The sequence below is a fragment of the Podarcis pityusensis genome, assembly GCF_964106645.2.
Source record: "Podarcis pityusensis genome assembly, chromosome: 8".
Taxonomy (NCBI): Eukaryota; Metazoa; Chordata; class Lepidosauria; order Squamata; family Lacertidae; genus Podarcis; species Podarcis pityusensis.
The window spans coordinates 82467308-82495294 of record NC_138033.1 but is presented as its reverse complement, the minus strand read 5'-3'; the positions used below and the strand labels follow the sequence as shown (position 1 = coordinate 82495294).

Here is a 27987-nt window from a genome sequence, read left to right as displayed (position 1 = left end):
GAAAAGGCCCTGGCTCTGGTTGAAGCCAATCTAACTTCCTTAGGGCCCGGGACCTCTAGAGTGTTGCTGTTTATAGACCTTGAGGCTCTCCATGGGGCATACCGGGAGAGGCGGTCCCGTAGATACGAGGGTCCTAGGCCATGAAGGGCTTTAAAGGTCAAAACCAGCACCTTAAATCTGACCCTGTACTCCACTGGGAGCCAGTGCAGCTTGAAAAGCACTGGGTGAATATGCTCCCATGGCAGAGACCCCGTGAGGAGCCTCGCCGCAGCATTCTGCACCCGCTGGAGTTTCTGGGACAGCTTCAAGGGCAGCCCCGCGTAGAGCGAATTACAGTAGTCAAGCCTGGAGATGACCGTCGCATGGTTCACTGTGGCCAGGTCGGGGCGGTTGCCCTTGAGCTGACCTTGGAACCTGGAGCTCTCCAAATCCTAACCAGACACCCTTTCCACTCAGTTTCACTAGCTAAATAAGAGGTTTGGGGTTTAAAATGTCATTGAAAGACAATGCAGGGATGTTCTTGTTCTTGGGGGACGCAAGAAACCAACCAGCTCGCTTTTGTAAACCACTTTGAGTTTCCTTTCTTCTTCTTTTTGCAATCAGACAGTGTGTAAATCTTACGAAATAAATAAAATAAATGGAAACTCTCCTGAGGGGAACTCTCTTGAAATTGACCCGTATACAGTGGTACCTCGGGTTACATATGCTTCAGGTTCCAGACGCTTCAGGTTTCAGACTCCGCTAACCCAGAAATAGTACCTCGGGTTAAGAACTTTGCTTCAGGATGAGAACAGAAATCGCGCAGCGGCGGCGGGAGGCCCCATTAGCTAAAGTGGTGTCTCAGCTTAAGAACAGTTTCAGGTTATGAACGGACCTCTGGAACGAACTAAGTACGTAACCCGAGATACCACTGTAGTCAGAACCGGCAGTGTCTATGAATTCAAGTCCATTATTGCTCCTATGGCATTATTACTCTTATTACTACTTTTGCAATTCATTCCTGTTGCGGTTGTGTTCTCGTTTTTCCGCAGTGCCCCCAAATGTTTCCGGCCCCTGTGATGAACGGGCTCCCTGCCCCGCCAGGCGACCCCGCGCACCCCGGCGGCTGGAATGAGTTTTGCGAGCACCATGCCATCTCCACCGCCAGAGAGCTGGCCCGCAAGTACCTCCTCTTTGTCAGCGAGAACCCCCAGCACGAAGTCTTGGCGGCCGAGAACTTCTCCCTCCAGTTCGCCGACCTTTTCCAGCAGTACTTCCGCAACGAGGTGAAGGATGGCTTCGCCATGAACCGGTTCCGCATTCTCCCCTTCAGCAGGGTGCGGGATTACCGGGAGACCGGCCGGAAGCAGCCGGGGGGCTCCCTCGGGGGGGTCATGGCCAAAGCCGAAGTGGAGCTGGCTGACCAAGCCGCCAGGGGCCCCGAGACCCACCCCCGAGGCCTGACCAAGGCCTGGAGCTCGGAGGACCTTGCAGGAACGGCTTCCCCCTTGGCCGCGAGGAGACCCTTTTCCCTGGACCGCCTGAGGAGGAGTTGGCGCAGCTTTTTCCGCAGGAGGTCCTTGGAGCCGGCCCCCGGAGGAGGGGAGATATTGGACTCCGTTTCAAAGCCTGGCCTTGCCCGGAAGGTCTTCCCATGGGCCCTTTCGCAAGACCCCTCTTCTCAGATTCAGAAAGAGGGCAGTCTGAAATACTGGATGGTGACCGAGGCTACGATGGACAGCGGGGCTTGCTGGCAGAGGTGCCGGCTGGTTTTGCGGAGAGCGGGGGCTTTGGACAACGACGATTACATCCTGGAGGTGTTTGATCCCCCCAAGGTGAGTGAAGGGAGCCGCTCCCGGAGGCCTGTCTCTGTGTCTCAATGGCTTGTTGTGGTTTTGGTTGCCTTGGAGAAGCTGCTTGCTCTTCTGAAGCACAACTGTGCCTTGTTTCCAGTAAGCAGAATTTGTCTCTTCCTTCATTTTCATTCATCCTCGTGGCAAGAACCACTGAGGTGGGCCGTTTTGCCCAGAGGCTTTGTCTGTTTCCTACGGCGCACAATTATATTTCCAGAGTCCTACTGCTAGTAGAGGGCAAGGGGTTGCTTTAGATCAGGCATCATCAAACTCCAGCCCTCCAGATGTTTGGGACTACAATTCCCATCATCCCTGACCACTGGTCCTGTTAGCTAGGGATGATGGGATTTGTAGTCCCAGACATCTGGAGGGCCGGAGTTTACCTATGCCTGCCTTAGGATGACTATGTGCTTAGAGAAATTCACAGGGAAGGAGCAGCTAATCAAGAGCAGGACCATTGTCAAGGCTTGGCATGGTGAGGTATTTGTCCAAATGGTTTGTTGTCGTGTTGGCACTTTGCCTGGACTGCCTGAGGAGGAGTTGGTGCAGCTTTTTCCCCAGGAGGTCCTTGGAGCCAGCCCCCGGAGGAGGGAAAAGGAGACCCATTTTTTGTGTGTGAATCTTCTACTAGAATGGTGGTGTTGTTGTTTACGTTTTCTTGACTGGTGAGAAGGACTTGGTTAAACGGTGCTTGCCCTAGTGAAAGTAGTGATCATCATTTTCCCAAGGGAGGTGGGTTTACTGAAAGTGAAACTGCGCTGGGGAGATGCTTTGTCTCTAGGTCTAAGCTTAGATGTGAGGCAGACATCGCCTCCCCCACCAGGCCCTTTCTCAGTTGTGCATTCATGGTGGTTTTGAGGCTGCAAAATGCAATCCCACTTTCGGTGCAAGAAAGTTTGGGGGTGCTTTGATTTTAATTGGCATGTGTCTCGCCAAACCAAAAATGAGCAAGGGGGTGGTGTGACTCCCCTATAAAGAAAGGTTGCAGACTTGGAGACGTTTTAGTTTCGAGAAAAGGAAAATAAGAGCTGTCATTATAGAGGTTTATGGAGAAAATTGGCTGAGGAGAGTTTTCATCCTGTCGTAACACAGGAATTTGTTGACATCCGGTGATGCCAAATGTTGGAGGAGCCAGATAAAAGGAATTTGTTATTTACACAGCCCACAGTTTTGTTCTTTATAAATGTTTTTATTTATTTTCAAAATTGCAAAAAAGCATAAAGATCAACATAATGTAATATTTGGCTTGGCAAACATACAATCCGGGCAATGCATGCTAGAATCAGAGTCCATCAGCTTATTCCAAAAGGTCTCCCACATCCTTCCATGTGTGTTTGGTGGTTTTCTTCCATGATCTTCGTCTCTTATAGCCTGTGAACGGCTACCAGGAGCTACAGAGTGATAAACGATCAGATTTTCACTGTGCTGCTCATGTGTCAGTTTTTCTGCCAATGCTGCCATACAGAATCGAGTACAGTTGTACCTTCGTTTTCAAACTGCTTAGTTCTCGAACATTTTGGCTCCCGAATGCCGCAAACCCGGAAGTGACTGTTCTGGTTAGTGAACTATTTTTGGAAGCTGAACGTCCGACAGGACTTCCGCGGCTTCTGATTGGCTGCAGGAGCTTTTTGCAGCCAATCAGAAGCCGCGCTTTGGTTTCTGAACGTTTTGGAAGTCAAACGGACTTCCGGAATGGATTTCGTTCGACTTCCAGGGTACGACTGTATACCAAGATTCAGTATTTGCCAAATCCCTAGCACCTCACAACTTCCAGCCGGGCTGCAGGTAGCAGAAGGTGCAGCTGGCCTTTATTGGCGAATCTCTGGCCAGGATTTCCCTGTGCCCCTAGCAGCACCAGCGCAAGGGATAGAGAGATGGGCACACATGTAGGTTGGCCGTATTTCATTAAAGACTTTAGACAAGGGTGGTCCAATGCATGGCCCTCTGCAACATACGATGCCCCCCCAGCCCTTGTCCTGCCTTCCCAAAGCCAGGTAAATGAGGTGTTGGGCTTTGAGAAGGAAGAAGAAGAAGAGTTTGGATTTGATATTCCTCTTTATCACTACCCTAAAGAGTTTCAAAGGGACGCGGGTGGTGCTGTGGGTTAAACCACAGAGCCTAGGACTTGCCAATCAGAAGGTCGGCGGTTTGAATCCCCGCGACGGGGTGAGCTCCCGTCGTTTGGTCCCAGCTCCTGCCCACCTAGCAGTTCGAAAGCACATCAAAGTGCAAGTAGATAAATAGGTACCACTCTGGCGGGAAGGTAAACGGTGTTTCCATGTGCTGCTCACTAAAATGCGTACTGATTTTCAGGATGATCTAAGATAAACAAATTGCAGATTTGCCACAGAAATGTGAAGAACTGGATATAAGAGCTGTTGGACAGTGGAACGGACTCAGTTGGGAGGCTGTGGACTCCCCTTCCTTGGAGGTTTTTAAACAGAGGTTGGACGGCCGTCTGTCGTGGATGCTTTAGCTGAGATTCCTGCATTGTAGGGGGTTGGACTAGATGACCCTGGAATGTCCCTTCCAACTCTACAATTCTTTAAAACTGGGGGAAATGAGAAACTAAGATAACCTGAAACTGACAGGCCCTTCCATCCCTTTTCCCTTTGAGAGATTTCTTGATTTAACCCAGAGATGATGATGATGATGATGATGATGATGATGATACAGTGGTACCTCGGGTTACATACGCTTCAGGTTACATACATTTCAGGTTACAGACTCCGCTAACCCAGAAATAGTGCTTCAGGTTAAGAACTTTGCTTCAGGATGAGAACAGAAATCGCATGGTGGCGGCTAAAGTGGTGCTTCAGGTTAAGAACAGTTTCAGATTAAGAAACGGACCTACAGAACGAATTAAGTACTTAACCCGAGGTGCTGTTGTTTAGTCGTTTAGTCGTGTCCAACTCTTCGTGACCCCATGGACCAGAACACACCAGGTACTCCTGTCTTCCACTGCCTCCTGCAGTTTGGTCAAACTCATGTTCGTAGCTTCGAGAACACTATCCAACCATCTCGTCCTCTGTTGTCCCCTTCTCCTTGTGCCCTCCATCTTTCCCAACATCAGGGTCTTTTCTAGGGAGTCTTCTCTTCTCATGAAGTGGCCAAAGTATTTGACCCTCAGCTTCACGATCTGTCCTTCCAGTGACCACTCAGGGCTGATTTCCTTAAGAATGGATACGTTTGATCTTCTTGCAGCCCATGGGACTCTCAGAGTCTCCTCCAGCACCATAATTCAAAAGCATCAATTCTTCGGTGATCAGCCTTCTTTTGGTCCGGATCTCACTTCCATACATCACTACTGGGAAAACCATAGCTTTAACCCGAGGTACCACTGTAATAATAATAATTTATTATTTATACCCCGCCCATCTGGCTGGGTTTCCCTAGCCGCTCGGGCCGCTTTCAACAGAATATTAAAATAAAATAGAGATGGGGGCAAGTTGCGGTGGGGGGCGGCAGCCCTTTGACAGTTTGGTTGCCTTGTTGGGATGGAATCAATAGATAGAAGCTCCCCTCCTTTGGCAAGCAAAGCTGCTTTTACATGTCTGCAAAAATTTGGCCCCTGCATATCTCATGGGAGCTAAGGGCTGGAAGCCAGCGTCCGTGGATGAGCCGGCTGAGAGTAAATGCTCTTTCCATCTCTTTTGGGATGTGTGTGTGCGCACGCATGTTTGCGCACTCGATCCTGGCTGCTGCCCCAAAGGAAGGTTTGTGAATGGAGAAAGCCTTTTCGCCTTTAGCACTGGAAGGTTTTGTAAGCGCAGGTCACCATGAAGGTAGGAAAGGCCGTCAGTAATAAGAATTGTCTTCTTTTTTTTGCAGAGGAGAAATTTGCTTTCCTCCTCCTCCTCCCTTCCATGCCTTCAAAGCGCCCCCCCATCCCATGTTAAAACAGGAATCTATTCATCCAGCGCGCACAGAGGCCGACAATTAATAGAGAGCCGAGGACGGGGATTGAATTTAAACTCACGTAGGCTCGCCAAAGGATTTGGTGTTTGGCGTTTGCTCTCCTCTCTCCCCAACCCCCCAGCCCTTCAGGAACTAAATATAGCTCCGTGGGGCCGTGTCGGATGCAAGTGTCTTCCGGAGGACTCAACAACATAACATTCTCCTCATGCAGCTTTTGGCCTTCCTTTAATGAGAGAATATTTTCTGCACACTGCAGCTCCCCCACAGCCCCTGCAAGAAAGGGGAAGGCAGTCTGCGTTTGCCCTTAAGTTACAAATGTGCGAGGGAATAAGTATTAAGTGCTGTTGTTGTTTTTAAGAAAGAGGGCACAGGGGTTACTTCTTAGATTTGCCACAAATCCAGTGATTTCTTGTGCTAGGGAGCTCCGTTGCACTTCAAGAGATTCCTATCGAATCCCCAGTGCATAAATGCTGCTTTGTCTGCATTGAATTCATTCGTTCATTATTGCATTTATATCCCACCTTTTCCTCCAAGGAGCTGAAGGCGACAAGCACGTTTTTAACCTCTTCGTTTAATTCCCACAACAACCCTTTTAGGTAGGCTAGGCGAAGATGCTGCAAGAGGCCCCAAGGTCACCCAGAGAGCTCTGTGACCAGTTGGTAGGATTGGTAGGATTTGAACCCTGGTCTCCCAGGTCCCTAGCCTGGCACTGCACGGCACCGGCTCGTAATTAACATTAATTATTTAATTCTTACTAAACAAGAGCTACTATTTATTAATTAAGAGCTTTTAGTATACGTTTATTTGTTAAACGGATTTCTGTTCTCTCCCCTCAGGGTACATTGCCCATGCCCAGGCAGTTTCCAGGGGGGGAAATGTTTTTAAAAAGAAGCTTAGAAGCATCAGAAGATCCCAAGTTAAATACAGCAAATTTGCCTTTTTCAAAAACCACAAACAGATCAGCAGCAAAACCTTTTTCCCCTCCCTTTAACATAGGACTGGGATTTTATTTTTAAAGGTTTTAAGAGTTCTCCTAAAATCAGGCCGTGACAAGGACCTTCCATTTTTCTCGCTGGGGAGGGAATTCCAAAGGGGTGGAGCCACCACTGAGAAGGCCCCGTCTCTTCCAAGGAAGAACGGAGGAGCCTGCTTTTGAAGGAAATCCACCTACACCTTGGATTGTGCGGCTTGGATTGCAGCAAGGAGTATAGGTGACTTGATAACATGCCAAGGTTCTTCCCCCCCGCCCCAAAACAAATCAATCCACTTTCATCCTTTGGTAATCTTTAAGAGCAAGCCTGGTCTCTGGATGGAGCAGAGGTATATTTCAGACTAGTTAGTGCAGGGAATGGGGGCAGATTCCTCCTTCCACCACCCCGACTCCCAACTGTGCATGTTAACTTTGCCCCACAGAAATTATAAAGCGGGCAGGGGTGTTAGAGAAAACTGTTGCATCTGCAGCTCCTATTATCTAGCACTATCTCAAAGACTCAAGCCTGCAAGTGATGCTAGTTTCGCTATTCCTAAACGGGCTCTGATCTAGATCCTTTCCCTGGGTTCTGTCTCTCAGTCACATCAAGACCTGTCTTTGGACTGAGCTGCAAATAAAATGTTTTAAGCGTGTTTCAAGTACAATATACAATGGGACCCTAGATAAGCGATGGTGAGCCGTATGGAAAATTCAAGGTACAGTGGTACCTTGGTTTGCATATGTCTTGGTTTGCATATGTTTTGGATTACACACATGTCAAACCCGGAAGTGCATGCCCTGGTTTGCAGCCTTTTTTTTTTGGATTACAACCCTCCTTTTTTTTTTGGATTATGAACAATTTTTTTTGGGAGGCCCCATTGGCGAAAGCGTGCCTTGGGTTACAACCTGTCTTGGTTTACAAACAGACCTCCGGAGCGGATTATGGTTGTAAACCAAGGTATACCACTGTATTCTTAAAAACTTTTTTTTTTAAAAAGAAGCATTTTCAGAACTTTTTAAAATATGTATGTAGATTCCACCTTTCTTTATTTTTATTTCGTTTAGGAGATTTATATACCACTGTTCACTCAGCAGCAGCAGCAGCAACAACAAAGATCCCAGGGCGGTTCACAAAGAAATGTCACGTTTAAAAAGCAAAAGGCAATTAATGTGAAAAGGAATTAGAAGAAAACCCCAGTTAAAACTTCAGATAGATCTAGAATCCCTTAAGAGGCCTGAGAGAATGAGAACAATTTTGCCTAGTCATGAAAGGACGGCAGAATGGACTCTGGGCAGTCCTCTTTGGGGAGGGAATCCCAGCTAAAAATGCACCATCGCTGCTAGTGAAAGGACTTGATGAATGGCATCATCAGATGACCTCTGAATCTCGGCAGGTGTTCCATTAGGTACCTGGGACAATGCCGCATAGGTGCAGGCTGTAGCCGTGGACATGCTGTGTGATCTGATGGTGAATTTGGGGTGACCTAATGCAAAAATCCTGAGGATCCATGGGCTTTTACCTCCCCCCTCCCAAGCAGCCTTCTTTATTGCTAGCGTCCCTTATCTCCCTCCTGATCGCTTACCGATCAGCTGCTTCCTTTCAACACCCCCTTCCCTCTTGTCTGCCTTAGTGTCTTTCCCTTAGCTGGAGCAGTTCTTTGCTCCTCCTTTTCTTCTAATTTCTCTCCTCATTGCTTTAGTATTCCTGTCTCCTCTCCTTGCAAGTTCGCTGTCTTAACCTCCCCCCTCCCAGGCAGCCTCCTTTATTGCTAGAGTCCCTTATCTCCCTCCTGATCGCTTACCGATCAGCTGCTTCCTTTCAACACCCCCTTCCCTGTTGTCTGCCTTAGTGTCTTTCCCTTAGCGGGAGTAGTTTTTTGCTCCTCCTTTTCTTCTAATTTCTCTCCTCGTTGCTTTCGTATTCCTGTCTCCTCTCCTTGCAAGTTCGCTGTCTTTACCTCCTCCCTCCCAGGCAGCCTCCTTTATTGCTAGCGTCCCTTATCTCCTTCCCGATCGCTTGCCGATCAGTGGCTTTGTTTCAACACCCACTTCCCTCTTTAATTAAAAAAAAAGCATGATCTACTTTTCGCCCCTGGGCAATTCGGCTCCAGGGACCACACATTCGCTTCATAAGACGCACAGACATTTCCCCTTACTTTTTAGGAAGAAAAAAATGCGTCTTATAGAACAAAAAATACGGTAAGTACTTTTAGTGCCCAGAAACCTTGCACCTGCAGTCTCTACTAGATGTAGCAGAGGGGGATAGCTCAGTCAGTAGAGCTATCCCTTACTCTTAATCTCAGGGTTGTGGGTTTGAGCCCCGCACTGAGCAAAAGATTCCTGCATTTTGGGGGTTGGATGACCTTTGTGGTGCCTTCCAGCTCTGCAGTTCTAGGATTCTAATAGTTTCCAAATTGTCTTCAAGGGAAGCTCAGCATAGAATGCATTGCCAAAAGAGAACCAGAGGTCAGATCACTGTGGCCAAGATAGCAATGTCCCAGAGACTTTGCAGCTGGTGAAAGGCACTTCAACCCCAGACTGGGGGAATGTGGATCTCTCCAGAGCAGAGTATTAAACAGAGCCAGGAGGTGATCCACCCACTGAGCTTCTGTCTTGCTAGGATCGAGCGTCACCTTATTGGCTGCCATCCTGCTGTTGGTTCAATACTTCTTGTGTACACACACAAATACTGTATTCCAGATTGCAACATGTTTCTTACCGGTAAAAGGATGTGTTGATTTATTCTTTCTGATGGTTTTATTCATTTCCGCAGCGTCACTTGGAGATTTTCACACTTTGTATCTCCTGCCAGGTCCTTCAGGGCATTTGAGGTGCCAGCTGGCCACTGGGCGAAGGAGCAAGTGTCAAGAATGGCACGCATGACAATGTTTGTATGGTGTGCTTTTCTGTTTGCAGTGTGTGTGTGTTGAGCTCAAGGAGCAGATACTCTGACTCTTGGCAGAACTTTTAGCACTCAGTTTGTCTCACAGTTGAGGTTCGGCAAACTTTTTCTTTTTCCTTTCCCCTCTTAATTTAACGTGCCATGCAAAGCAATGTTTGCTTTCATCTAGCAAATCCAGCTCTTGGAACACGATGCTCATGAAATGGTTTTGGACATGGTATTGGGGCAGAATCCAGAAATAGAGAGACTAAAGCCCAGATTTCAACACAGGAGGGGGACTTGGCCTAAAAATTGGGTGCCTCGGAAGGAGAAGAATCGGCAGATTCTGTGCCATCAAGCTTCTCCCTTGGGCATCCCCGGCCACAGGTGATGGATGGCCAGCTGAAAGGATACGGGAATCAATAATTCCAGGAAAGCATTTTTCGGGGTGGGTGGGGGCTGTTTCCCCCTTTGAGAGCTGACTCGACTATTCTGCCAGGTTCCAGCCCAGAGCAATACAGTATTTACAGCCAAGCTGAAAAATCCCATGAAAATTGGTACTTCCAACGGAAGCATCTGTAGTCATTTTATTTCAACCAGATGTTACAGCAGGAGAAGGCTTCGGGAAGAGAGGATGTGCTCTTTGTGCTGTGTTTAGCACCATGTGCTGTGTGTGGGTCAGGAAGGAACTTCCTTACCCCCCAATCACTATAGCTATTGCAGGGATGGGGAGCTCCTGGCAACTTGGGTTAATATGTGGCCCTTGACTCTCCGGCCCTCAGGACTCTCCCCAGTCCTTGCTGCTACTTGACTCTGTCAGCTGAATGGCAATAAAGCATCTTGCTTGAGCAGGTGTGGCCCAGAGATGTCCAGGCTGGACTCCAGCCCAGGAAGCCTTTCTCTACCTGAGATCCTGGAAGAGTAGTCACAGAAGGTAATAGGGGTGTTTGCATGTTACATGCAGCAAACATGCAGTCTGTGTACATGTCAACAATACCTCAATATCTTTTTTTTTTTAATGATATTTATTAAAGTTTCTGATAAAAAAAGACACATCAGTAAAAAAGAATTTAAAAGTAAAAAGAAAAATACACAATATAAAAATACACAATACAAAATACAAAAAAAAAACAAAAAAACAAAAGAAAAAACAGTTAAAAACAATACCATCTTTTCATCACCACTTTTGAATTTACTTATTTTCTGGACCTCCTCATACCTCCCTCTTTTGTATTCCAGTTCAATTTGTTTGTCCAGCAATTTCTTTCCCTCTTTTTTAATCCCAATCCTTAATCTTAATATGGTATAACATTAAATTCTTATCTACCTAATCCTTAATCTTAGTCTATATATAACTTTAACGCCTGTGCAGCTAGAAACCACTTAATTTCAATCCATCATCACTCTAACATTCTTTAATTTTGCAATATTTCTGTAGATAATCTTTAAATTTCTTCCAATCTTCTTCCACCGACTCTTCTCCCTGGTCACGGATTCTACCAGTCATTTCCGCCAATTCCATATAGTCCATCAGTTTCATCTGCCATTCCTCAATACCTCAATATCTTAAGGGCCACCTCTCCCCGTATGAACCGACCCGGACCCTGCACTTGTCATCTGAGGCCTTTCTCTATGTCCCCACTCCTAGAGAGGTTCGCAGGGTGGCAACAAGAGAACACGCCTTTTCGGTGGTGGCTCCCCAACTGTGGAATGCTCTCCCCAGAAAGGCTCGCCTGGCACTCTCATTACACATCTTTAGACGCCAGGGAAAACATTCCTCTTTACCCAAGCCTATGGCTATTAAATAATCTATGGCCTGTGAAAGTGTGCGGGAAAAGAGTTATTATGGTGATTATTTTAGCATTAGGCTGTCTGCCAGTATGTTTTTAATTAAGTTTTTTATCATGGAAGTTTTGTAATGTGTTTCTATTGCTGTACACCACCCTGAGATCTTTTGATAAAGGGCAGTATATAAATTGAAAGAACAACAACAGTACACTCCATCGCACAAACACTTGGACATTTATAGAGATGGCTTGTGCCAGTGTTCAGTATATATGAGTAATCTGAGCTAGATTGGAACAGGCAATTCCCCCCCCCCCTTGCCCTTTTCCCCTGTTGAGGGCTATATTTTCCTGGGGTTGATCTGTTGGCAGGGGCTGCATACTGGTACCCCATTTTTGGGGGGCCTTGTGAAATTTGGTTGAGGACTGCCAATTTCTCCCCCCACGCTAGTCTGGTATAAGGATGGAATGGATAAAAAATTGATATATAAATAATTCCCTGGAGTAAAGACGTCATTTTTGTTGCAATTTCCAAGGCTCCGTTGTCCTTGTGGCTCTCTCGGTTCCCATAAATTTCTCCAGTGACTCCCCTCACTTCATCACACTTGCTTGCTTCCCTCTGAGCCCCTTTGCTTGGTCCCAGTAATTTGGGACTAATTTGGGACCAATTTGGAATGTCGATAACTTAACAGAATATGCTGCTATTTTATTTGGTTTCTATTAATTGTCACGGGCAAAGATTAGTCAGGCCTCTGCCCCTTGGAGCTTCCAGTCTAAAGTTTGCTGATTGGGAGAAAGAAAGTGTGGGATGACACTTGTTTTGTTGTAACGTCATCTAACCTCCCTACAAACAAATCAGAGTCAATGTTCATTAAATAGCCAGCGTTGTCTAATCTCCCTGCAAACGAACCAGAATGAGTGCTCAGTTCAAGAGGTGGTGCCCCGATCTTTCTTGTGTTCTTTTCTTCTGGGCCAAAGCTGAACTGGGGTGGGGACGTGCAGATGTGCGAAACTATGGTTTGTGCTAGGTAAACTGGCCAGCCAGGGGAGGAGAAGAAGACGAGTTTGGATTTGATATCCTGCTTTATCACTACCCTAAGGAGTCTCAAAGGGACACGGGTGGCACTGTGGGTTAAACCACTGAGCCTAGGGCTTGCCGATCAGAAGGTCAGAGGTTCGAATCCCCGTGATGGGGTGAGCTCCCGTTGCTGGGTCCCTGCTCCTGCCAACCTAGCAGTTCGAAAGCACGTCAAAGTGCAAGTAGATCAATAGGTACCACTCAGGCGGGAAGGTAAACGGCATTTCTGTGCGCTGCTCTGGTTCGCCAGAAGCCGCTTAGTCATGCTGGCCACATGACCCGGAAGCTGTATGCCGGCTCCTTCGGCCAATAAAGCAAGATGAGCGCCGTAACCCCAGAGTCGGTCACGACTGGACCTAATGGTCAGGGGTCCCTTTACCTTTACATTTAAGGAGTCTCAAAGAGGCTAACAATCTCCTTTCCCTTCCTCCCCCACAACAAACACTCTGAGGTGAGTGGGGCTGAGAGACTTCAGAGAAGTGTGACTGGCCCAAGGTCACCCAGCAGCTGCATGTGGAGGAGCAGGGAAGCGAACCCAGTTCACCAGATTACGAGCCCACCACTCTTAACCACTACACCACATTGGAAAGGATGGAATGGTTTGTTGGCCCAAGTTGTGTGTTCCAGGTATCCTCACTTTGAAGTGGCTGTTCACTGGGGCTCCTTGGTTTGCATGGTGGAGGCGGTGAGGCTTGGGCCTCCTCCAGAAACTACGAAGCGTACACCTTGCAAAATATGACCCACAATCCTTTGCAAGGTGCAGGAATCCCCAGAGCAAAGGACTCAACCTGCAGAGGGTTTCCTGCCAGCAAAACGTTTTGAAACCACCATCCGGCTGTGACGCAGCCGCTTGTTCCATTTCCCACTCTGAAACCTGGAGACTTAGCACAGCAATGTCTTTTTGCCTCTTCTTTCCATACTTGCAAAACCCGTGGGGTGGATGGGGGTGGGCGAGTGTGGGGACCCCCAGCCCACTCGTTCCAGATACATCTGCTCTGCTCTACGGTTTCTGTCTCTTGTGCTTGATTTCTCTGGAGGCATGGCAGGAAAACCTTGCAGCCCTGAGCCACGGCAGGCCTAACCGCAGGCCCAGCTCGGAAGTCCCTGGGCTGGCTGGTGCCTTTGTGAATGGAGCAGAAGTCTTTTGCAAAGCAGCCTTTCATTCATAGGGAGGGCGGGGGCCCCTGCTTGCAAAGAGCTGCTTTGCCGCACAGCTTCCTCTTTGGAAGGGGCAGCAGCCCTGAGCTCCTTTTCGGTTACGGCACCGAAACTGTTTTGATATGGGGGTGGGTGGCAGTAGGCTGGGGAGTTGGTTGAAGCGGAGATGCCCAACTTGGCTTTTTGGCGAGCCTCTGAAACATAAAGGTAAAGGGACCCCTGACCATTAGGTCCAGTCGTGACCGACTCTGGGGTTGTGGTGCTCATCTCGCTTTATTGGCCGAGGGAGCTGGCGTACAGCTTCCAGGTCATGTGGCCAGCATGACTAAGCCGCTTCTGGCGAACCAGAGCAGCGCACGGAAACGCCGTTTTCCATCCCGCTGGAGTGGTACCTATTTATCTACTTGCACTTTGACGTGCTTTTGAACTGCTAGGTTGGCAGGAGCAGGGACCGAGCAACGGGAGCTCACCCCGTTGTGGGGATTCGAAATATAGCTGTCCCTTTTCTTGCGAGGAATCCTATTCGGAATAAGGGAATTTCCCTTAAAAAAGGGGAAACGTTGACAGCTATGCTCTGAAACAGCTCTTGTGCAAATACTCACCCGCATTTCTCTATTTATTCCTTCCTGACTTCTGTTTATTAAAATGTTTATATCTTGCTTGCCTTTTGGCGGCCAAGCTGTCCCTTGCAGCTGCAGTTGGACTCCTGTTCCCATCGTCCCTGACCAGGGGTTGTGTTGACTGGGACTGATGGGAGTTGGAGTCCAACAGGGATGGAGAGGAGGGGAAAAACCAGGCGCGGTTGAGATTTTAATGCGAACCTGCCTGATTTGCACTTTCTGAAAGAGTCCGTAAACTGAAACTCGGCTGTCGCTCGAAATTTGCACCTCTCCAGATTTTGTGGTTTCTCCAAACAAATAAGGCACACAAAGTGCAGTGGGCATAAAAGGCATATATTAGTGAAAATAACATATAAAAAGGAGAGTGTTGGGGAAAGTTGCTTTGTACTCAGTGTGCCTTTGAGAGCAAGCAAGAAACGAGAGATTGAAAGAGACTGAAATTGACAGGTATGCCTATCCATCAAACAGCTTCTGGAGGCCTCAGACTCCCCAGCTATGCTAAAAAGCACAAGAGAAAAAAGTCTTGTCGGTTCAGTCTTTGTCTCTGAGGCAGGGGCTGAATCCAAAATGTATTGCATAGAAAGCTTGGTGTATAGGAGGAGGCAGGTTGAAGCAATAGAAAAGCACTCTTATCACGCTCCAGAGCATCCCTGGTTCTGCGGTACGCCTTTGAAAGTCTGTGCCTTGCCTTTGAATCTGTAAACGGATTTCAAATTAAACATTTTCTCTGTAAGAAGAGTTTGGCATAGAGCACTTGGCATAGAAGGGGTGGTGTAGATGAGCATTGGGCCAAAGCTTGGGAGATCCTGGTTCATATCCTCATTCAGACAAGGAGCTCATTGTGTGACCTGGTTGTACTCTGCACCCCCAGCTACCCCACAGGGTTGCTGTGAGCGAGGGTTAAAAGGGGCTGCCGAGCTCCTTACGGAAAGGTTGGGTGTCAGTGTAATAACTAGAGATTAAGAATAAAATGAATAAATAAATGCTAATAGTTAATAATCATAGCTGCCAACTTACAGATTTGAAAATAAGGGACCAGCAGCCTTGAAAATAAGGGACCAGCAGCCAAAGTAAGGGACCTGCAGCCTCACCTGTTCCAGGTACTCCAGTCTTCCTGTCCTCCTGCAGTCTGGTCAAACTCACGCTGGTAGCTTCGAGAACACTGTCCACCCAACTTTGTAACCAGAGGTTCAACTGAATAGAATCTGAATCACATGCACCACAAGGCCTATGCAGCCTCAACTTAAGATGGCTCCCCGGCCTGGCTTTGCACTGCAAAGTTTGCAGCAGCACGTGCAACAAAATGGCGTCCAGCATTCAAAAACCCTCTCAGCTTGCATTAACTAGCCATACACAAGGCATGCAAGCTCCACCCCCCAGTCATTCTTAGACTTCTTATTGGGTGAGCAACACAGCCAAGCAACACAGGTGGAGCCTCCCTCCTCCCTGGCCGGCAGGGAGGGAGGGAGAGGAGCTGCTTCCTTTGAAATTTAAGGGACATCATTTAAGGGACATCCATCAGTAAGGGACAGCAGTGGGACATGGCTCTGGAATAAGGGACTGTCCCTTCAAATAAGGGACACTTGACAGCTATGTTAATAATAGACTGGGCACACTGTATTAATACACTAAAGCCAGGGCTTCTTAGCGCATTGGATTTCTAAGAGTACTTTTCAGAATTTTTTAATTCCCGACCCCCCGGAATTTATTTCATTGAGTGTCAAGTTATCTAAAAAGATGTGTGTTGGCAAGCCTGCTTGTTGCCAGATAGGCGCTTCTCTGCAAAACTGGGCTTTTCTTACTGTTTTTGTGTCTTAGGAGCTAACTTCTAGGAGCTGACGTCCCTCCGCTCCCCCCCCAAAAAAATATTTGGGCATTGCCATTCAAATGGTGTGCATGTACCACATCTTGCGATCGATTATGTGGGGGTGGAGTTTACCTGGCCTCCCACCCCAATATTTTATTCCTCTTTAATTTGTGTGAAATGTGTGAAACGGCTCTTGAGTTTTTTTCTGAGGTTTTCTGGGCTAAGCCCCAGTTGAGTCGCAGCCCTGATTAAGCCTCCCTCCCCGCTCTTTAAATTCGGAAACTCTGAGGTTTTTTAAATTTTTCTTCGAAGGCTGTCTAGCAAGCAAGTGTTGGGGTTTCGTGCTGGTTTCTCTCTCCCCGCCCCCCGCTGAGGAGCATTTTCCTCTCCAAGTTTTGCAAGAGGAGACAAGATGTGTCAAAATCTTTGTTTGTCATTTATTAAACCACAGCTTTTTTCCATCATTGGTCATTTCCGGCTAAGACTTCAGAGCAGCTCAGCTACGCGTTTTGGCATTAATCACTAAAGCATGAAGTGTTTCTCATTTTGAAAACTCTGTTGCTGGGACAGTCAGGGTGTGCAAAAGGAGATGGGCTCTTTGAAGAGAAGACCACAGTGCAAGGAGCACCCCTTCCCCTTCCTTATTAAAATACAGATTTCCAAGTTATATAAAAAGCTGCTAGTGCTGCGTGTTGGTGTGGCGATCTTATTTTTTGAACATCCCACCCTGGAGCGCAAATGAGCATTAAAAGGTTGTGTAATCTATATTGACAGTTAGTTTAATAACATGAAGTTATGGAAAGTTCTTGTTTTCAGTATGGGCTCCGTTTTTTTCTTAGCATGTTTCCAAAATGGCAGGCAGGAAGGCCTGGTGCCAGCTTGCTCAGAGGTTTAGAGAGGGCAGCATGCCAGGAAGAATGTTCTGCTGTTGCACTGGACTTGTGGCCTAACACAACAAAGGGAGCTTGCCACTGAACACTGGTGCTGCCGGGGAGAAGATGATGTCAACAGCGCAAGGTAGCAGCAGCTGACAGGCTTATGTTTTGCTCGCAAGGCCGCTTCTGAACAGGAACAATCTATGAGCGCTGGGCATCATCAGTAGCCTTCAAGGTTGGAAATTATTCCAAACCTTTCAATTCCTGATTGAATTGGAAGACTTGTTGTTGTTGTTTAGTCATGTCCGACTCTTCGTGACCCCATGGACCAGAGCACGCCAGGCCTTCCTGTCTTCCACTGCCTCCCACAATTTGGTCAAACTCATGCTGCTGACTTCGAGAACACTGTCCCACCATCTCGTCCTCTGTCGTCCCCTTCTCCTTGTGCCCTCCATCTTTTCCAACATCAGGGTCTTTTCCAGGGAGTCTTCTCTTCTCATGAGGTGGCCAAAGTATTGGAGCCTCAGCTTCAGCATCTGTCCTTCCAGTGAGCACTCAGGGCTGATTTCCTTCAGAATGGAGAGGTTTGATCTTCTTGCCGTCTATGGGTATTGGAGCCTCAGCTTCAGGATCTGATTGGCTTTGTCCATGGAGTTTCCTTGGCAGGGATACTGGAGTGGCTTGCTGGTTCCTGCTCCAGGTGGATCACGTTTGGTCAAAACTCTCCACTATGACCTGTCCATCTTGGGTGGCCCTGCAAGGCATAGCTCATAGCTCCTCTGAGTTATTCAAGCCCCTTCACCACGACAAGACAGTGATCCATGAAGGGGCTGGAAGACTTAGGTAAAGGTGAATGTGGGTAGGAGTCAATTGCAAATCACTGCGGTGTTCGTTCATTAGGGGAGACCCAGGGGTTTGGGGGTGGGGGTTTGTCAGCAGTTCCAGCACTTCTCAGGTGGGCTGATCCCAGGGAAGAAATCAGCTGTGAGGGCCCGATCCAGATTGGAGCTGGCGCTGTTGGGGAACAACAACCAGCACATGGGATTACAGCCTTGTACACTTGCTTACAAAGACAAATCTGTTTCACAAACATCTCTTGTTCTGCAGCAATTTCTACCGGAGGACATCTAGTCCTATTTTTAGATAAGATGCAATACAGAAAGAAAGGAAAGAGAACGAACTCCCTGACTCCTTTTGTTTAGCCTTGGCAGAGAGCAAGGAGGGCTGTCTGTTGGTAGCAAGGTTTCCTGGAATAAATAAGTTGTTATTGCTATGAATTTATTGTTATTATTCATCATCCGTTTCACAAAAAAACAACACATGGGGATGCTTATGTTAAAAAGTCAACAGTATGTAGCCTCCAAACAACAAAATCAAATAGAACCAGTTGCGACTTACTCCTGAAGTTAAATAAAACAAAAGAGATTATTGTGGACTTTAGGAAATGTAAATTGAATATTCAGCCACTTATTATTGAGTGGAAGTGTGTGGGACAGGTCTCGGTGTTTCGATTTCTGGGAATGGAGTTGAGAGATGACCTAACCTGGGGAGAAAACAGCAAAGACCTAATGAAGAGAGCACAGCAAAGGTTATATTTTCTGAGAATCCTCTGGAAAAATAATCTCTCAAAGGACTTGTTGATGGCATTTTACCATTGTACTGTGGAGAGTGTATTAACTTACGGTCTGTGTGTGTGGTTTGGGAGCTGCACGGTCAGGGGAAAAACATTGCTGTCCAGGGTTGTAAAGACTGCGGAGAGAATAATTGGGTGTGCTCTTCCCACCTTGGATCAAATCTATGCTGCCAGGTGCCATAAGAAGACTGCAGAGATAGCGCAGGATAGTGCGCACCCCGGAAATGATCTCTTTCAGCTTCTGCCTTCTGGAAGAAGGTACAGGGTTGTAAAGACTAGGACTAGCCGCCTGAGAAACAGTTTCTATCCAAATGCGATTTTGGTTTTAAACACAGCGTAAGGTAGTCTTATATTGTATTCAATTATGGGGTATCAGAGTTTTTAGGGGCTAACCAGGTTGGGATAGCAGGCTTGTGGGTTTTTGAATGCCTGATGTAGATTTTTTCAATTTCGTTGTTCTGTATGGGACAATGACAATAAAGATTATCGTATTGTATCGTATCGTATTTGTGATTCCAAAAGGGCCTATTTTAATGAACCATATTCTCCGCCTGTGTGTGCGGTTGTGTGTAGAGGGGGGAATTTTCCCTCTCTTTGGGGGACTGTTCTCCACCCAGGAAGGACTACGATGCGGAAGGCCTTGCTCTGGATTGACCCCCACCTCCCGGCTTGTCTCTGGTCAGACCTCACCTGGAGTACTGTGTCCAGTTCTGGGCACCACAGTTCAAGAAGGACACTGACAAACTGGAACGTGTCCAGAGGAGGGCAACCAAAATGGTCAAAGGCCTGGAAACGATGCCTTATGAGGAACGGCTAAGGGAGCTGGGCATGTTTAGCCTGGAGAAGAGGAGGTTAAGGGGTGATATGATAGCCATGTTCAAATATATAAAAGGATGTCACATAGAGGAAGGAGAAAGGTTGTTTTCTGCTGCTCCAGAGAAGCTGACACGGAGCAATGGATCCAAACTACAAGAAAGAAGATTCCACTAGGAAGAACTTCCTGACTGTAAGAGCTGTTCGACAGTGGAATTTGCTGCCAAGGAGTGTGGTGGAGTCTCCTTCTTTGGAGGTCTTTAAGCAGAGGCTTGACAACCATATGTCAGGAGTGCTCTGATGGTGTTTCCTGCTTGGCAGGGGGTTGGACTCGATGGCCCTTGTGGTCTCTTCCAACTCTATGATTCTATGATTCTATGATTCTTTTGGGTATACTGAGCTACAGGGCCAGCCCTACCCATGAGGCAAGGTGAGGCAACCGCCTCAGGTGGCAGGATCCACAGGGGCAGCAGATCCCAATGTAGATCTTTATCCCCTCCCCCTTTCGAGATGTACATCCTCACTCACCCTTTCTTCCCTGGTGGGAAGTGGAGGCACTATTTTGTGGTTTGCATCAGGCACGAAGAAACATTGGGCTGTCTCTGCTGAGGTAGAATGAAAATCCTGAATCAGCTCATTCGGAGGAGCTGCAGTTCCTTCCTGAGGGTGTTTACACTCTCCAACAATTTAAGACTTGGGAAAACGTATTTGGACTCTGGTTATAAACATTCTTCTAGCAGCAAAGGAGCTGAGCTACAAAATGGGGGACACCCCCCTCCGCAACCTGAATCTCGCTTGGGCCCGGAACCCACCAGTAAAATAAGATTCTAGTCTGCATGACTGTGAATGAAGGGTTTCAGAAGAAATCTGAAAGCAGAACAAAGGTCTATTAGTGACCATTTAGCAGGCCTGCTATATAAAGAGAAAAATCTTAGTCAATTAATTGCATGCATATCTGCACATGGGAAAGCAACAAATGGTCTAAAGGGAAAAGGCAGACCTATGTTTTGTTTTGGATCGCTTTAGAAGAGGCCACCTCCCTCGCCCTCTCTCACACCAGAGAAAAGCCCTATACCTTGATTATTGCCTGCAGGGCCTTGTCTGTGGCAGCCCCTAAGCTGAGGAACTCAGGTGCGTTGGCGGTCTTCGCTGTACAGCTTTCAGTGAATGCAGGCCTTTTTCCATCTGAGATGTGAGTTTTCAGGGCCCATCCCCGTTCCTGTGAATATCATATGCTTTAAGTGTTTTTAATTCTGAATTTTGAGTTGCTGTCACATGCCCCCCCCCCCGGACCTGCCAGTGAAGGGAGGGAATGGGGACTGCACCCAATCTTATGTGGCTGCTCACATTGGTGAAGAATAGATTAGAGAGACCTGTTTCTCCAGTCTGCAAAAACCTGAACCTATTAGCAGAAGGAAGTTTCAAATCCCCTGTCTCCCTCTAAATTTCTCTCTCTCTCTCTCTCTCTCTCTCTCTCTCTCTCTCTCTCTCTCTCCCCACCCCCCCCCTTTTTTGGAGTTATTGGGTTTTTTTGCCGCCTCAGCAGGTTTTCTCATCTGGCTAATGCAGAGAGTTTCTCTTCCGCTTGCGCGATGGGCTGCTAACGCAGTCTAATTTGGGGAACGAGCTCTCTTGAGATCTTCCTCTTTGACTTCCTGCAGGGCTTGCATGTCTTTGTTCGTTTGGGCCGGAGAGCGCATGAATGTGCTCCCGTCTGTTTCCTGCCTTCTCGTGCTCGGTGCCAGCCGCGCATTTGGCAAGGACGTCAAGGGGAAGTGAGGTGTGGGGGGAAGGAGGACAGGAAGGGAGTGGGGCGGGGGTCCGTGCCCAGGGAGGTCCCTGCTAACAAATAAAATCTGCACTCACAATAAATCCTATCAAGCCCATAATGGTTAGTATTGCTCATGTTGCGCCTCTCTTTTGTGGGGGCAGATCTGGTCACCTGGAGGCAAAGTTTGCGCTCTGTGTGGGGCTTCAGAAGTTGCAGAACGCTGCAGCACGATTGCTGACAGGTGCGCATAGAACACCTGTGCTCAGAGATGTGCTATGGTTTCCCGTTTGGTACCAGGCCAAGTTCAAGGTATATGAAAAGGCCTTAAAACCTTGGGACCAGTTAACTTGCAAGATAGCTTGACCCTATGTTTGTCCACTTGACTGCTTCGACCTGTGAATCTAGCCCTGTTGCACATTTGTTAAGAAACAGATATTTTATTGTTGCAGCAACTACCGTATTTTTTGCTCTATAAGACGCACCTAGTTTTTGGAGGAGGAAAACAAGAAAAAAAACATTCTGAATCTCAGAAGCCAGAACAGCAAGAGGGATCGCTACACAGTGAAAGCAGCAATCCCTCTTGCTGTTCTGGCTTCTGGGATGGCTGCGCAGCCTGCATTTGCTCCATAAGACGCACACACATTTCCCCTTACTTTTTAGGAGGGAAAAAGTGAGTCTTATAGAGCAAAAAATACGGTACTTTGGAACTCCCTGCCTATTGACACCAGGCCTTTGATGTACTGTTTTCAGTGCCTGCTAAAAACATGTTTATTTAGACAAGCCTACCCAAGTGTGTAGAATGTTGATACGTATTTAGCTTATTGGTTATTTTAAAAAGTCTGTTTGAATATTTAAATAGCTGTTTTACTGAAACTTTTATTGTTTTATTAGTTTTGTAAAATGCTTCGAGGGATTTTTTTTTGTAATTAAGCAGTAGATAAATGTTACGAAAATAAATAAATAAATAAATAGGCAATTGGTTATTTACAGTTTGAACTTCACACACACACACACAAACACACACACACTCCTGCAAAGTATCTGCTTTTTGCATGCATCTCAACCCTGTGGCCTGTGCTTAGGATGGTACCGCCAGGCATTGGAACTATGAAAGTGGGGAAAGCTCAGCAATGGAATGCTAATAAATTTTGCTTTTGTGAATCATCTAAATATGGTAATTTTATTTTTATTAAAGAAGGCCTCTGCATCTTCATAGGAAACTTCTTCTGGGTTAATATATAATTCCAAGTAGAATTTTTAAAAAATGATTTTTGAAGTTTTGTAAACGTCACCTCTATCTCCTCTAGTAAGTGGGATTGTTGACTTGTCTTTCTTTAGACGATTAGTCAAAATCTTTCCTGGTCTTTCACCATTCTCCCAGTATCTCTGTCTTACACAAGTGAGTTTAAGTTCTATTTGATGAGCTAATACGTTATGTAATCCAAATTTCCTTCTTTTTTTTTTATTTCCTTGTACAATATACTGGTAGGATTCCTAATCACTTGTGCCCTTAAGTTAGCAACGGGATGTTGACAAGCAGCGCAACTTCTGTGAGGAGCATGTGGCGTTTGTGCCTGGCGCTCAAAGGGCTGTGTTCGTCCCTTGCACTAAATAAAAAACAGCTCCCTGTAAAGGGCTTTTATTGCAACACCACAACATGCCTGCAAACAGCATTTCTAACCACATTTACAGCTTTGGGGCTGAGGCAGTTCTCCTGTGCCTGAGCCCAACACATAGGCAAAACACCTCTTGAAGCCTTCGGTCTTGGGGTTCTCTACTTGCACACCCATGTGCCTGTGCCAATATGACTTTTGGCTCATGCAAAGAACCCAAGTAACAGCTAGGACGCAGGTGGCGCTGTGGGTTAAACCACAGAGCCTAGGACTTGCCGATCAGAAGGTCGGCGGTTCAAATCCCCGTCATGGGGTGAGCTCCTGTTGCTCAGTCCCTGCTGAGCAGTTCAAAAGCAGTCAAAGTGCAAGTAGATAAATAGGTACCACTCCGGCTGGAAGGTAAACGGCGTTTCCGTGCGCTGCTCTGGTTCGCCAGAAGCGGCTTAGTCATGCTGGCCACATGACCCAGAAGCTGTACACCGGCTCCCTCGGCCAATAAAGCGAGATGAGCACCGCAACCTCAGAGTCGGTCACGACTGGACCGAATGGTCAGGGGTCCCTTTACCTTTAACAGCTAGGAGAACCTTGCAGAGCCTTGCTTGCCCTTTGCACCAGGGATGGGGGGGGGGGTTAAAGAGCCCTTTGCTTTCAGTCAAGGGGTGTGTGTCCTGCCTCCAGTTTCAAAGACACTTTGAATACCATTTGCTGGGAATCACAAATGCGGACAGAGCTGTTTACATTCTGCTTGCAGACATCCCAAAGGCTGGTGGCCAATGGGTTTTGGGCCCCCTTTGGTCAGATCCAGCATCAAGTCTCATATCTCCGCATGATATTGTGGCTGTGTGTGGAAGGGGCCTTTGGGACTAAGGGCTCTGCTTTGGGAGCACACAAATAGGGAAGCCTTTTTGGGCTGGGTATGGCCCGCCGGCTGCCGACTCCTAAAAGTGGGCTTCTTCGACTGTAAACAACAACAAACCCTGTCAATATTGTGGTTGCTTTCCCCCCCCCTCCCCTTCTACCCTCACACACGATGAGTTATTTCTTTAATTCCTGCCCTTGAGGTTAACTCTCGGGGCGGATTTTGTCTCTTTCTGTCAAATCTTCTCCCCAAAACCAGTTTTGTTTTGAAGGAACCGAGAGTGAATCGCGGCACCAGATTCCGCCTGACAGGGGCCAGCCCATCGGTCCTCAGTCAAAATGAAAATGTGTGGTTAGGCACCTTCTTCTTCTTTTCATTCAAGGCTTTTTAGTAACGAAATACTTCGCTTGTCGTTCAATCCAGCTTGAAAGCAGGAACACCCCCCCTTCCCTCCATGCACACCCTACACGTCCTTTAAGTTATTTGTTCTGTTTTCTTATCAGAGCAATGATGGGGGTTTCTCAGCTTCTCCCTGGCTTTTGCCAACATATTTTTAATGCCTCCAATCGGCTTCTTTCCTTCAATGTGTTCGTCTTCATAAGAAATGCATGTTTAGTGGCCCTGGGGGGGGGCAGGGGAGGGAGGCTGCCTCCCCACCAAAAATTACTTCTTACTCTATTTTGTTGCTAAACAGCTGTTTGCTATTTCAACAAGGAAGCTTTTGTGACTGGATGGAGCCTCATCTGAGGCCAGTGTTTTTTATCCACTGAGGGAAAGCCCGTGGCCATGATCCAAGAGACCCCCTTCCTGCCTGCACACAGATTTCCTGTCAGCATTTGGGTCTTCCTGGGGATTTTGTTTCCTTCCAGCGCAAAAAAAGCATCTCAAAACTGTGTCAAGAAGTCCCCCTTGCAATTTTTTTGAGGGGGTGGAGGGGCGGTGGAGGAAGGTAGACAGCTTGCCTAGTGGTTACTAGGTCAGTTCACACAACAGTTTGCAGATCAGCCTGATAAATCAGGGACCCTTCATTTTTCATTGCCTTTTAAAATTAACCCATTCAATAAACACACAAGATGTAATATGCTTCACGTAACCAGAGGTTTGTTGTCGTTTTGCGCATTTTAAAATTAACCCAGCAAACATAGTTCCATTTAAACATGTGAAAAGTCTAACCTGTAAATGTTTTCTTCAAAACTAAAAAGGAAAAACATAGCAGATCATTGTGTTCGAAGCACTTCATCATAGCTGTCAACCTTTCCCTTTTCTTGCGAGGAATCCTATTCGGAATAAGGGAATTTCCCTTAAAAAAAGGGGAACATTGACAGCTATGCACTTCATGTTTGTTATATAGATAATAATAACAACAATAGCTTAACTTAAAAGAGATGATGATGATGATGATGATGATGATGATTATTATTATTATTATTGAAGCCTGAAGTCAGTGCAATTCCCAACCCCTCTACACTCTAATGGAGCCTGCCTCTGTGTTTTGAAAAGAGTCTGGGATCTGCCATTTAAATTGGGAGTGACAATTGTGGCATTGTGCAATATCTAAAATGCTGGCTGCTGGACTCAGCAGCAAGGACGGGACCCACAAGAAGGCACCTTGTCCAGGTGCCCCTCAAAACCAGCACTGCTCACATTTCAGGTTTCGGAGGAAGGGAGCTGAGAGAGTCCAGTCTCTGCTTCTCATTTTGTATTGTATTATGTTGTGCACTGTGGTTTGCTGTTGTTCTATTGATTGGAGTTTAGAAATTACTTATTGTAACTGTGGATTTCTGTTTCATTTTGAAATGCTGATATTTAATATTATTCTATATTTTAATGAATGTTGAATGTTATTTTATTTGCATATTGTATATTGTATTATGCATATTGTCTTATTTATATGATGTTAGCCGCTCTGAGCCTGGCTTTGGCTGGGGAGAGCGGGATACAAATAAAATTTATTTATTTATTATATTTATGGTAGCCCCAGAGTTCCTTGGGAACCGTTCTGCCTATCCCATCTTTTCTCCAAAGAGCTCAAGGCTACTAGAGGGTGTGGGGTTTTTTTTGGGGGGGGGGTTAGCAGGGGGCAACAAGAAGCTTATCAGTGGCTACTGGCTATGATGCCTCTACTCTACCTTCACAGCTAGAGGCAGCCGTGCTTCTGAATATCAGTTCCTGTAAACCACAAAAGGGGTGAGAGCTCTGGTGCTCGCTTCCTCCTTGTGGGTTTCTCATGGGTATCTGGTTGGGCATTGTTGAGAACAGGATGCCGCACTAGGTTGGGCCACTGGCCTGATCCGGAAGGCTGTTCTTATGGTCTTATCAGCCCCAGCTCCGTATGGTCGTGCTGGCTGAGGCTGATGGGAGTTGTAGTCCGCAATAGCTATTCCAAGCTTTTGAGAGGGAAAGATGGCCGCTGTGACTTCCCTGCGGCCTTTCAATCTCGCTTCCAGCTGTGACCGCATACCCTCCAACATTCCTCCGACGAAAATTGGGGCGTCGTGAGGGAAAGTGGGACAATCCGGGATCAAATCAGAAACTGGGACGGTTTCTGTCAATCCGGGACTGTCCTTGGGAAATAAGGACACTTGGAGTGTCTGCTTTAATGTGACTTTGCAGTCTCACTTCCCGTTGCAAGTGTAGATCTGCCACTTGGTCAAAGCCTGACTTTGCTAGCTCTCTTGGGCTATGTGTGGTTTTGGGAGGCAGTAGTTGCTGGGGTTTTTTTTCTATTGAGACCTGTAGCTTCCCCTTGATCCTGACCAGAATGGATCCCTATTTAATAACCATAATAATAAGAGTAATGTCAGCCAAACCTACTACCATATGCTTCCCACCCCCCTGAGAAATCCTTGTGACAGATATTCAAAGCACAAAAAGAAGTGATGTGTTCTTGTTTTTAATTTTAAAAAAATAAATCTGTACTTAAATACAGTGGTAACTTGGTTCTCGAACTTAATCCATTCCAGGAGTCCATCAGACTCCCGAAACGGTTCGAAAACCAAGGCGCGGCTTCCGATTGGCTGCAGGAGCTTCCTGCAGCCAATTGGAAGCCGCGCTGGATGTTCAGCTTCCGAAAAATGTTCGCAAACCAAAACACTCAACTTCTGGGTTTGCGGCGTTCAGGAGCCGATTTGTTCGGGAGCCAAGCCGTTCGAGTACCAAGGTACCACTGTAAATGAATAGTATTCTGTAGTAGGATGAACTGAATTCTGAGATGTGTACGAAATCATGCTGAGCAGAAACTCGCGTGATTCATTCGCAATGAATACACAGAACATACTCTGTGCCAGCTGAGGGGAAGGGCAGGGGAAGATGCGGTAGTCAAAGTCTCTCACTGTTTCTTAGCTTTGACTACCATCTACTGCTTGCCGGGTACAAGACTGCGTCCATGAGGACTGGGATCTTTCTTTGGTTCAAAACGAGGTGCTGAGGAAGCTGGATCCCACATCATCCACCTATTCTGTGCTGCCTCTGAACCCACATTTATTTAATATTCTGAAATGCTTTTAAGCCACCCTTTTGCCAAATATTGCAATAGTGTACCATGTAAGTTGTTTTTCACTGTTTGTAACATTTAATTGCTCTGACCTACCCTGGAACCTTAAGGCGAGAGGCAGGTAATAAATTTAAATAATGATATTTAATCATAATCATGGAATGGGGGGAGGGAGGCCTCCGGACAACCCTCTTTTTCACATTGGGCAATTGGTCACAGCATATTCACAAATTCATGGAGGAGAGGCCAATTGATGGCTTCTAGCCACAAGGGCTATGCTCTCAGCCTCCATGGTTTGAAAAAACTGTGGGAGCATTGTTAGATCATTAACTCTCCAGTAATCACCACTCAGCCATGATGTCCGTTGAGTGACCCTTCACCGGTCACAGCCTCTCAGCCCTAACTTACCTCACAGGGTTGTTGTCAGGATGAGATCGAAAGTGTAGAGAACCACCTTTAGCTCCTTGGGAGGAAAGGTGAGTTAGAAATGTAATGGCAAGAAGCAGATAGTAATATCTCTTCGCTTGCAAATGACCTTTGAGCTGTCCAAGTCTTCCCTAAACTGAAAACATTTCATGGTAATCTTTTTCTTCTTCTTATATAAATACGTCAGGTTGAGCAAACTTCTCCTGGAGCAATCCACAGTAGCTGTACTAGTATCAAACCCATTTTATTTATTTAAAACATTTGAATCTCACCTTTTCCTCCAAGAATCTCAAGATAATGTACATGGATCCCCCTTACATTCCAGTCAACCTCTCCTGGCACACTCTAAAAACGCTGGTCATCTTGGTTGTGATGTTCCAGGGCGAATTAAGCCACAGATGAAGAGGACTGAAAGCTTGGCGCAGCTTTATTAATTGTGCAGCATGCCATATCTTA

General features: G+C 46.8%; 1 protein-coding gene and 2 long non-coding RNA genes across 4 annotated transcripts in view; 1 reads left to right on the top strand and 2 right to left on the bottom strand.

Moving 5' to 3' along the window:
* Nucleotides 1–27987, top strand: part of SH2B3 (SH2B adaptor protein 3) — a 78595-nt gene that overhangs the window by 14735 nt on the left and 35873 nt on the right. For both annotated transcript variants that reach the window (XM_081017345.1, XM_081017346.1), the window contains exon 2: nucleotides 1032–1814. In XM_081017345.1, coding sequence (XP_080873471.1) covers nucleotides 1032–1814 — 783 coding nt within the window. The remainder of the gene's footprint in view (nucleotides 1–1031; nucleotides 1815–27987) is intronic.
* Nucleotides 1–27987, bottom strand: part of LOC308483611 — a 57155-nt gene that overhangs the window by 18466 nt on the left and 10702 nt on the right. The gene's annotated exons all lie outside the window — the stretch shown is intronic.
* Nucleotides 2725–11780, bottom strand: LOC308483596. The gene is made up of 3 exons (XR_013989717.1): nucleotides 11159–11780; nucleotides 9440–10598; nucleotides 2725–3223 (listed from the first exon to the last, which is right to left on the bottom strand). It is a non-coding gene; the product is annotated as an uncharacterized lncRNA (long non-coding RNA).